The sequence below is a fragment of the Typopeltis vanoorti genome, chromosome 8 (genome assembly GCF_054136105.1).
Source record: "Typopeltis vanoorti isolate ZY-2024b chromosome 8, IOZ_Tvanoo_1.0, whole genome shotgun sequence".
In the NCBI taxonomy this organism is placed as follows: domain Eukaryota; kingdom Metazoa; phylum Arthropoda; class Arachnida; order Uropygi; family Thelyphonidae; genus Typopeltis; species Typopeltis vanoorti.
The window spans coordinates 94380068-94392515 of record NC_143556.1 but is presented as its reverse complement, the minus strand read 5'-3'; the positions used below and the strand labels follow the sequence as shown (position 1 = coordinate 94392515).

The 12448-nt window shown below is 35.4% G+C and overlaps 1 protein-coding gene across 1 annotated transcript in view; it reads right to left on the bottom strand.

The window, feature by feature from the left end:
* Karybeta3 (karyopherin beta 3) overlaps positions 1-12448 on the bottom strand; it is a 348737-nt gene that overhangs the window by 166899 nt on the left and 169390 nt on the right. Inside the window, exon 15 of the mRNA XM_090396827.1 lies at positions 4191-4308. Coding sequence (XP_090252953.1) covers positions 4191-4308 — 118 coding nt within the window. The remainder of the gene's footprint in view (positions 1-4190; positions 4309-12448) is intronic.

Here is a 12448-nt window from a genome sequence, read left to right as displayed (position 1 = left end):
AGAAGCAACAGTCCAACTATGCGAATGTAGCATAGAAGTTGCGAAGGCTGTTGCACTGTTATAATGCCAGCCTACTCTTGTATGGGAGTGTCTTTGTAAGCATTGTTGCATAGGGGAGGAGATGAGCACTAGATTGTGATTAGAATTACCTAGGGTGCTCACTACTTTCACTGTGTATTTGGAGGTGTCATTGGTAAGGAAGAGATCTAGAGTGTTTGGGGAGGGGTTCAGGTTATCTGGTATCCTGGTTGGCATCTGAATAAGTTATGAAAGGTCGTTAGTGATGGCAAATGTTTCAGCATCTCTGCCTGCAAGATCTGTACAACTGGAGGAGGAAAGCCAGCTGGTGTTTGTGGATATTAAAATTTCCTAGGAGGATAATTTTGCTGTTGGTAAAGTGGGATTGGAGAAAGTCAATTTTTAAGAAGAGGAAATTAAATTCAGGGTGGTTGGTTGCATTGGGGGAGCGATAAAGACAGCAAATGAATTTGACTGAGTGGGGAAGGGATATTTTCAACCAAAAAAGGTAAAAGTTAGGTGATTCTAGGTTGGGTGCTCTCTGGCAAGGTATGTCAGAGCGGATGTATGTGCAGACACCACCTTTGGGATGAAAGTTGTTAAAGAGTGAGTAGTTTGGAAGGTTGAGATAAATAGTACTGGAGGGGAGGTGAAATTTGAGTTTCTGTCAGAAACTCAAATTTTAACCTTAATAGTGGACACTATTAAGGTTACTGTTTAGGCCACGGATGTTGGTGAAGTGGATATGTAGGGTTTTGTGAGTCATATGTTTGACTACAAGGATCTTACACATTTCCTACGCAGGCACTGCTTAGGAAATGTGCAAAAACCAAGTGATGCCACTAGCAGCCACCTCCATGGTGGCTGTTAGTGGCATCACTTGGTTTTTGGACCAGTTTAACTTATTTGCAGTGGATGATCCAACTGTTGTCACCATTTTAACGTTTTTCTTCAAGTTGTCTTTGAGGCCGGCATCCTTGTTCCCTTTGTGCAAATGTTAAATCTGGTTGAGCATGTATGCGCGATTGGGGACAAGTGTCTTTGAACTTGTTGTTGATCATTGTTATTAGTTTTGATGTGTTTATCGGCATGTTGTAAGTCACTTTTACTAGGCGTGGAAATTTCGTTCTGTCCTTTCTTTTATTTATAGGCCCGAAACGATGCCACCTGACTATATTCTTAGAATCAACATTGCATTCTTCAGCTAGTTTGTTGATGTCCTCTTTTAATGATTTTCCATTTTCCATCAGAAAATTCATAATAATGGCATTGATTTTTTTGTTTTTGGCTTCCATCAAGTCGTTTACCATTCATGCGATAAGATTGCAAAGTTCATTTGCAGGCAAAGTGAGCTTGCATTGCACTGGTCGTCAATTTGTTCGAGCTTAGCTTCCACTGCATGTATTTGGAGGCAAAAGTTTCTTTCAAAGTAATGATGTGCTGTTCGAGATATTCGACACATTTACCTATGTTCAGAAGTTCTTTTACCAAAGGGAGGCGCAGCAAACAGAAAAATGGCTGGTTAAGTTCAATAAATAGCTTTTGCACAAATTTGTCTATTTTGGCACAGGAAGAATGCAGCCAGTGGCAACAGAACTCGCAGAATATTTTTTTTTTTTTTTTCTATCTGTGACACCAGTTTTACAGCTACAGCACGTAATGGGCTTGTCGGTGGCGATCGACATCACTGTGCTGGCGAGACACGGGGTTCTTGTTTGCTGTTGCTTTTGTTGCCGCCATCTTTGCTGCATATGGTAAGCATAGTGGGTTACAAGCTTACACATGGCTGATTTAGAATTGGAAAGATAGCTGATTTAATGCACTATAAGTACTTACAGGTTGTGCAGAAGTATTCCACTCCTCAGTACCCACTGTTAAGGTTTCCGTTTGATGATTAATTTCGATGAAAAACACTCATAATAACGATAAAATGGAAAGTACAAGTTTAGAGTAACTTATTCACCGATGCCACCTGGCAGATCTCTTAATGCACTAGCTGATATTCCATTTAATCATACAGCCAGAACTATGATATTAAGGTTCTGCAACATCATAAGCTCCTTCAAAGGTCATCTACCTCGGTTCTAATATTCGATGATATCAAGTCTGGAACAGCATTACCTCCATTTACACGATACACACTTGCAAAATCATCACTCTATCTCAACTATTTCATCTTTTCCATCAGCACTTGAAAAAGTCATCCTTTCATTTGCCACATACCAAAAGAATTTGATTTTTTTTTCCACTTGGTTATATTAAAATTTAAAGATGCCAAGAATTATATTCTCGGTTTCATCCTTTATCCAAGTGTAAGCAAACAGTTTCTGCATGAAGTAACTTCACAACTATATTATTGTATACCGAGGCGACTTCACATTAATTGCCTTAGTATCCCATAATGCAATGCACATATCCTTACACACAAGTATAATGCTATGCATTATACTTACATTATTGGAAGAGCCACTGCCCAGACTGGTTTCAACCTTTATTGAGGTCGCATCAGTTGGAGCAAGACCAAGAAATGATACCAAGGTTGAAGTAATGCAGAAGTCATATTTCTATATACAAGTACTCAAAAGTGTCCCACCTTATTTATTAAAATACTCTAGATTAGAGATAGATGTTGAAAGTTTTTTTTTTCACTTGGTTATAATATAAATTAAAGATGCCAAGAAATTATATTCTTGGTTTCATCCTTTATTCAAGTGTAAGCAAATAAAGTTTGCACGTAGAGTAACTTCATGACTGGGCTATTGTATATAGAAACTAATGACTTCACATTAATTGCCTTAATATTCCATGATGCAATGCATCATGGAATATTAAGGCAATTAATGTAATATTAAGGCAACCTTATGGAAAAGTATAATGCTAAGCATTATCGGTAGGACCACTGCCCAGACCAGTTTCAACATTTATTGAGGTCTCATCAGTGGAGCCAGACCTAGAAGTGATACCAAGGTTGAAGTAATGCAGAAGCCATACTGTTTGGAAATGCTTTAACTTCATCAGCTAAAGAATGTACAGAATAAAAAAGAATGTTATTTATTTTATGATTGCAGCTAAGATTCTTCAAATCAGCATATAAAAACTTTTTTTCTTTTTTTTGGGGTGGTGTAGAGAATTAATGCCATCCTAAGGAACATAGCAGATATGAATATTTTTATCGCACTGGATCTTAAAATTTTGGAGTTTATATCTACTTTAAGTGAATTTTATGGCATGATTTCCATCCGATGAATTGTCTGTAACCAAAGAAGTCTCTTCTGCAATGCTAAGGAAACAGTTATGTGCCTGATTATTTTCCAAACTGAAAAATAATTAGTCATAATCAGGAGCACCATGGTTGCTAAATTTTTGCATAGGAACCACAATAATTTTTTTTTTTTTTTTTTTTTTAAGAGAGAGATATGCAGTGACTCATCTGCTTACAACAGTTAAGCAATCTTGGCATAATACAAGGGTCATTTAAGTGTTGAAATAAGCAGCCTCACATCATGCAAAACGAAGGCTCTGGCTGAAAATGTAGTCTTTTCTATTATAAATATCTGGGCACAAAATGTGCTGCAGAAATTTACTATGATAGTGCATAGTAAATACACTACCATATGACATGAAAATATAAAATTATTGCATCGCATTGCTGGCTAGAAAAAATGCAAAGTGTACAGAATTTAGAAACAACCTTCATATCACTTGTTCCTAAATCTGACAAAATATAAATAAATAAAATGAATAAAAACAGAGACAAAAAATATATAATTATAATCTTTAAAGGTTCCTGTGGCATAACTATAAAACAACAAAATACTCTCTGAAAAATTTGGGAGATTCTCATTTTGTGTAAACATCATTTATTAATATTAATTTCTAACACATGGCAATCTTTTTAATTAGTAAACCGAATGCCATATGCGATTTGTATTTCTGTTGTTTGATTTGCTTATTGTGTTTCCACACACTGATGATGATGCACTGCTATTTTCAGAACAAAATAAATGTGCTTTCATTAAAGTTAATTACCGTGGTTATAGTGGATTTTGTTGTTTTAAAAAAATAAAATACACCACACTCTTAGATCTAATTAAAATATACAACGATCCACTTTTTGATTGAAAGTAGTTAAAACATATCTCATATTTAAATATATTAGAAGTTTTCTTTACCTTTTCCCTTCCAACGGCTAACCCTATGAGACTCACACATTCAATTGTTTTACCTCTTAAAATACGGAGTTCTGGACTTGTGGCATTTTCTATAATGTATTTGAGACATGGTATAAATCTATAAGAACAAAAATTTCTTCAGTCATCAAAACTTTTTACAAAGAAAATTTTCTAACAATACTCATCAATTTTCCAAAATGCCATTTTAAATCAACAATTTATTGAATGAATAAATGTGTTGCAAATATAGAAAGTTTCATATTTACCAGTATGTAAGACAGTGCTAAAACCCAAATTAAAAACAAAAGTAGGAGAAAAATCTCATCTTAAATTGTAATTTTCTGATATCATTTCCTTTGAGTTTAGCACTCTATTTCTTTTTTTTTTAAAGAATAGGATTAAGGCTGACTTCAGCTGGGCCGTAAGACAAGAACAAAATAAAAATGAAATAAATGTACATTTACATGTTTTTGCTTGAATTAATTCACTATTTTTAAAATTATCTTTAGTGTTTTTTTTTTCATCATCATCAAATTCCTGCCATGTACCCTCAAGGGGTGTACAGGATATGACAGTACTACATGAAAACATTACATCATTACTAATTTCTTATCTACAATTTTCCTCCAAATCAGTCGGTTACTTGTCAAGACTCCAACATTATCAGATCTTATATTTCTATCGTCTAAGGCACTTTGTACCGTATCAATCCACCTATATCTTGGTCTTCCTCTGGGTCGTTTTCCTGCCAAGTTGGCAGAGAACACTTGTTTTGCTAATCTTTTCTCTCCCATTCTATTTAAGTGACCATACCATCTGAGATTAGCTCTGCTAACGCATTCCTGGATGCTGACAATGTCAAGTTCTTTCCTAATATCCTCATTTTTAATATGATATTGCCATTGATGCCATCTGTTCACGCCTCTAATCTTTCTCAGGACTCTCATATCTGCGGTCTCTAGTCTTTGGTCAAGTGTTTTACTTCTGACCCAGCTCTCAGATCCATAAGTTAAAATTGGTTTGAACACATTCTTGTATACAGCTAATTTAGTGTTCCGACTAATTTCTTTCTTATTCCATATGAATTTATTCAATTGACTTCCCACCATATCAGCTTTGCTGATTCTGTTGTCTATTTCTATATTTAGTTTACCATCTTCAGTAAAAATTGTGCCTAAGTAGCTGAAATGTTTTACTTGTTCCACAGGTTCTCCATTCACAACACAGTTGACATTTTCAATGATTCTGCCTATTTTCATTCTCTTTGTCTTTTTATTGCTGACCTTCATACCATATCTATTACAACAGCTATTCAATTTAGTCAGAGAATCTTGCAGACTTGTAGCGGATTTATTTAGAAGTATAACATCATCCGCATAAAGCAAAGAGCTGACATTAACATCTCCAATTTTGATATCAGGTTTAATACCACATTCCTTCATAATGTGATCCATATAGATAATGAATAACAGAGGGGATAATGTACATCCTTGTCTCACACCAGATTTAACATTAAACCATCTTCCTGTACTTCCTTCAATTCTAACTGCTGACTCACAACTCAAATAAAGACTAAGTATTGCTTGATATAATGCCCCATTGACACCATATAACTGCAGCGTATTGAATAGCTTCTCTCTTGGCACCTTGTCATATGCCTTTTCCAAATCGACAAAACTTAAATACAGATCTTCGTTATATTCCCATGCTTTCTCGACTATTTGTCGTAAAGTGAAGATCTGATCCTGACAGCCTCTATTTGGCCTGAATCCAGCTTGTTCTTCGCAAAGCTTTTCTTCCACAATTCTTCTCAACCGTTTCTCAAGTATACTTGCATAGATCTTGCCAGGAACACTCAGTAGGGAAATACCTCTGTAATTCTCACATTCAGTTTTATTTCCCTTTTTATATATAGGTACTATGAGAGCTCTACTCCAATCATCGGGAATTCGTCCCTCTGTCCAGGCTTTCTGAACTATGCAGTGCAGCCACTGTAAGACTCTCATACCACCATACTTCAGCATTTCTGGTCGAATATCATCTACTCCTGCTGCCTTTCCACATTTCAAGCCTTTGATGGCTTTTTCTACTTCAAGTATGGATATGTATTCCTGACTGCATGCCTGGTCAGTGTTTTTTATCACTGTGCTGTCATCACTGCTTGTTTCATTTAGCAGTTTTTCAAAGTAATTACTCCATACTTCAAGGATATCTTTTTCTCCTGTTTTCATTTCACCTTTATCATCTCTAATTCCTTTTACAGCACTCTTTCCTCCATTCCTAAGCTTCTTCAACAACCTCCAGAATATTTTGCCACCTTCTTGATATTTATTTTCTATATTCTTGCCAAAGTCCTCCCATGACTTTTGTTTAGCTAGTTTTACACACTGTTTAGCTTTCTTACATTTGTCTCTGTATTTTGTAAGAGTAAAAGCTGACTTATTTGCCAGGAACTTTTGATATGCTTTCTTCTTTTCCTTCACTGCCTCTTTAACTTCCTGTGTCCACCAGGGAGTTCTGATTTTTTTTATCCTTGCACACAACCTCACCACATGCCTCTCTGGCAGAATCAATCAATGTTTCCTTCAGAGTTTGCCACTGAATCTCCAAGGTTTGATTCCTGTTCTCAAACTCTTTCATTTTCTTTTCAATAATATTTCTGTACTTTAGTCTACAGTTCACATCTGAGAACTGCTCAACTTTTATTCGCTTTAAAACTTTCTTACATGTTATTCTTTTCAATATGAAATTCAATTTTATCCTGCTCAAGACTAAATAGTGATCACTTCCAATTTCAAATTCTCTGTACACTCTGGTGTCCTGCACCAGGGAGAAAACATCACTATCAACAATAACATAGTCAATGAGACTTTTCTTATTCCTAGCCTCTTCTCTCCATGTGAATTTGTGCACATTTTTATGTTGGAACATGGTGTTAGTAATAACCAGTCCATGTCCTGAGCAGAAATCCAACAGATATTTGCCATTATTATTAGCTTTGCTCTTTTCTCCAAAATTTTCCCAAAATATTTTTGTATGTCCTACAACCATTTCCTACTCTACTATTCAGATCCCCAACAAGGACCAACTTTTCCTTTTTCATTGTGTCAGTTGCTTTTTCTAAAGCCTCAAAAAATTCCTCCACTTCTACCTTAGTAGAACCTTCTGTGGGACCATAGGCACAAATAAGTCTCATTGTCCAGTTCCCCATTCTCATATTTGCCCACATTACTCTACTTGAGACTGAATGCCATTCAAGAAGATTAGCCTCGTATTTTGTGTTGAATACTATGGCTACTCCTTCTTTTCCTTGATTGTCATTGCCTGAATATAACATTTTGTATTTATTGCTCAGAAAGATCTCACCAGTTTTGGTCTTTTTTGTTTCAGTCACCCCTATTATGTCGATCTGGTACTTATCTAATTCCTCAGCTAGCTCCATTTCTTTGCCATTCAGGCTTCTTATGTTGATAGTACCGATCTTTAACTCTGGTGATGTTGAGTTGGGGTTTGTTTCCAGATTTGTTCCAGTAGCTGACTTTTCGCTGTTCGCCCTGGTTCCCTGGCGAAAACAACGGGGCCTTGTTTAACCGGGCAACGCCCCAGCCGGCATGAAATTTTGTAATGTTGTACCATCATTTTTTATTTTGGTTTAACCAATAAGAATACAATTTGGTCGGCTAAATCCCAAATTGCCAGCCCATCCTCGTTCGTTCAGTATCAAAGTAGATACCCAACAGGGTGCACCACGAGAAGGTGAGGATTGGACATTAGGTCAGAAGCCCTGGTCGGTTCTCCGCATTCCTTTAAAGGCTATGTGGAGGTCTCCTCTCAGTTATACAGCTTTGACCCTTAAGCACCCCTGTTTTTTTTTTTTTTTTTTTTTTTTTTTTTTTTTTTTTTTTTTTACAAAGGAAATGAAAAACAGATTCGCAACACAATATCAATACAGAAACTCAAGAAAGACATAAAAATTGAGATAATTAATAAAAATTTACAACTGAATGTTTGCATGGGGTTGATGAATGTTAACCTTAATGACTATTAAATGAACATGTCCATGTCAGGTACTGTACAAATTATTGTACAATATTTCCTCAATAGGCAGGGCATGACTAGAATATAAGCTGTTAACTTGGAATAAGTGAGTGGCTGACAAATAGGTATCAGAAAGTGGTATATGGGGAATATGAATCAGCCAGATTTACGGTGACGATTGTTGTACCCCAGGGATCAGTCCTTGGACCACTGTGTTTAATCTATGCATTAATAATATTGGAAAGGGACTAAAGAACTTCAGTTGTTTGCTGATGATGCAAAGACAGGCAGGGCAATCAGAGATGCTACTGATACACAGCATTTACAGGATGATTTGAATAGGTGGTCATGTGGACAAACGATAAAGGCTGTCAATTCAATGTTACTAAGTGTAAAGTTATGCACTTTGATATACAGTGATATCCCGAAGTTACGAGGTGGGTGGGACCAACGAAAAGCATGTAAGTCAAATTCGCATAACTCGGGGCATAATTTTGCATGTAATTTATATATACAAACATACAATTGGGACCAAAGGTTTACAAAAACACCTATATTTTTAAGAAATATAGTCATAATTGTAGTTTTTCATACATAAAAAAAAGAAAGTTATTTCGATGTCGATGGTTTCATAAAATCTAATAGATTTGTCTGATAGCATGTCTTTTTGTTGTGACGCAAAATTTCTTCATAGCAAGCCAGTGATTTTTTTTATTCCTTGCCTTGTGACTACAATTCGTTCCTCGTTAGAATCTATGTCCTCCAAAATCTGTAAACCTTTAATTAAGCTGAGACCTTCTGTTAATTTTGCAATTGTCATATGCTTTTCTGGTAAAACTGGATCTGAGATTTCAGTCTCTTCAGTAGCGAAGAGTCTCCGATATCGAGACACCCCAAGAATCTCCGATAATCCTTACAGCATCTAAAACATTAAACCGTTTCCAAAGCTCTTTAACAGACAGTTGCTCATTTTGCCTCATAGCTTCATTCAGACTTGCAAATGAATACCGTGTGTAGTACGCTTTGAATGTTTATCTTTTCTTGCTAGCTGTAGAAGAATCGGACTTGCTTCTTTTGGGCAACATTATTATTTTTTATATGATAAAATTTTTATTAAGAACATAACATTAAACAATCACAAGGTTTGTAGACTATAAAAATCGTGTATGAATAGAGACAATGCGAAACACGTCAGTGCTTGTTCACAGCATGTACGACACTGGCGAATGTGGCCGGTCGTATCTTCCGGCCAGTGCCGGAAAGATACTACTAGTGGTGAGGCGTGACGGGAATACGTACATATAAGAAACTGTGTAACTCCGGATTTGCGTAAGTCAGGGTATGACTGTATTCAAAAGCATACTATATTGACGGGATTATACTTGGAGTAACTGGCGAGGTTGGAGATCTTAGAGTTATGGTGATAGAAAGTTGAGCTCAAAAATCACATAACAAAAATTGCAAATATGACTGTGATGTTGAAACAAACATTGACATGTAAGGATATGAAAGTCATTTTGCCTCTTTACAAGGCCTTGATATCAATGCAGCTGAACTACTGATTTGATCTCCTGAGTTCTAAAAGGATAAGAAGCTGCAGAAAGGCTGCAAAGAAGAGTTACAAAGATGATACTGGGATTATGGAATAGATTATGATGATAAATTGAGAGTTTATGGGGGCTGCAGACACTGGTAGATAGAAGAAAGAGGGGTGATATGATAGAGCTCTGTAAACTTTTGCAAGGGTGTTACAAGATATTGGTTGATAAAATTTTTCATTACATGGAAGTTGGGAAGAGGACAAGGGGGAATCCGTGGAAATAGAGTTTGCGTGCAGTTAAGAAAGGGGTAAGAGGTAGATTTTTCTCTCATAGAACCATGAGTAAGTGGAACATTTTGCCTGTTGAAGTAGTGAGTGCATTTAGTGCACTGGTTCTCAACCTTTGTGAGACTGCGGCCCAATAAATTCTTTTTTTTTTTATAAGATGAGGGGCCAGTCCCAACAAATTTACTTGTAAATACCTTTCCAATTTTTTCTAAAGTTCATATATTAAACTGACATAAGTATTAATAATTAATTATGGCATAATCATAAAGATTATTAATACACTTACATATACAGTGTGGCATGTTGACAAATATAAAATTATATTTAAATTAATTATCAATCACTGGACTAATGAAATCTTGTAGCATATTGTAGTTTCCTCAGGTCAACATCATTAAATTAATTTGGGCTGATTTTCATTGATATATCCCATGCCGATCACCAAACATTTATGGTATTATTCAGTGTAAAATTGATTATTGTATTATTAAATTGATTTTAATGATGCTGGTTTGAATATAAACGGTAGTGAGAAAAATATTTATGCATTGTAACTCACCATAGAAGTCATATGGAGCAGAAGAAGCAGCAGAAAGATGTCAACTTGTCGGCAAAACACTTATCACATACACAAGCCAAATATTTATATATGCAAAGTATGTAATTTAATAAATAAATACTTATGAATCTCTCAATTCTAAACGCTAGTTCCAACACTAATTAATATTTAAAATTTAAAAGCGCAGTACTAACACAGCAATTATAAGTTATTGAAAAAGCTAAACTTAGTTTCTTTTATTACAACTGAGTTTTTGAAGATTTTAATTAGGCTAGTGAGACTTTTGTTGCTCTTTTCTGTCCATTAGCTTATTAATTCTGGATGGATTGAAGTGATATAATCAAACGGAGTCAGTCACAAAGTTGCAGACAGTTCCTCTGTTTCGTTTTTAAGCAGTCATGGCAGAAAATGCAGTTTCACGAAGATATGTGGTGGAAAACAAAAAAGAAATCTCATTGCTATTTCATGTAAATTTGGATATTCTTTTTTCATTCTTATCTAGAATTTCGAATTACTCATAGAATTCAAAGTACTTTCTAGTCCTTCCTCTGATGATAATTCAATAAGTTGAAGCATTTCTTCAAGGGAAAGGGGGCTGTCTCTTTAAGTTCAACAAAGTGATTCACAAGCCACATATTTTGCATCCGAGGATCCTCATGTTCAGGACAATACTTTTCAAATGACAACATCTTCAAGTGGGCTGCAATAATATCTGAAACTGAATTCTGTGAATAGAAATCATCTGCTTCTATAATATAATCCGAGTACGACTGAAATCTTTCATTATTTCTTTCGGCAAAAGAAATAATATTAAAGCAGAGTTTGAGTGATTTGAATGATTTGATCTTGTTCCAAGCAGTAAATATTGTCGTATCTGGACCTAGAAGTTTTAAATTCAACTTGTTTATGTAAGAAAATATAATCGCTGAGATATGCCAGCCTGGTTACCCATTTCTTATCCTTGAAATAACGGGACAGGTCACTTTTCTTATCAATTAGAAATAGCTCAACTTCCTTTCGGAGTTTACACAACCTCTTGAGAACTTTACTGCAGGACAGCAAACAAACTTCCAAATGGAAAAAGATTTTTATGATCAGAGTCCATTTCATCGAAAAATGCTTTTAACAGTCTTGTATTTAAAGCACTGTTTTTTATATAATTAATAATTTTAACAGATTGTGACAAGACTTCATTAAGTTCAGGTGCCATTTTCTGGAGGCCAGGTATTGCCTTTGAATGTAGCAATGCATTGACAATCTGTACTGATGGTGTTGACTGTCTACCTGTAAGACAGTCAACACCATCAGTACAAACTCCAATGCAATTTTTCCATTCGAGATCTCTGTCTTCAATGAAACCATTTAAAACTTTGAAAATTCACAGCTGATAGCATGAGTAGGTAATTCAGAAACACTTAAAATGTCTTCCTTCATGTCACTTTCTTCATGGTCAATACATCGTACATACATAAGTAAAATGCTGTTGTTCTGAATATCTGTAGGTTCGTCCAGTTGTAATGCAAACAATTTCGATTTTTTTAATTTTTTTCAATGAGTTCTGTTTCTGTATCTTTTGCAATATCAGATATCCACCTTTCAACTGTATCATTCGACAATGGGATGTCTTTCATTTTGCTTGCCGCAGAGTGGCCTAATACTTCATTGCAAGACGCAATCAAAGAGGGTTTAATGAGTTCTTTGCCAATGGAATATGGTTTTTAACATTAGCTATCTATAATGATATTAAAAAATAGGATGCCATCAGAAGTGTCAGTAGTTGATTTTTTCTATTTTAAGTGCATTTCTTTTATGAATAGAGAATGCAATGCATTT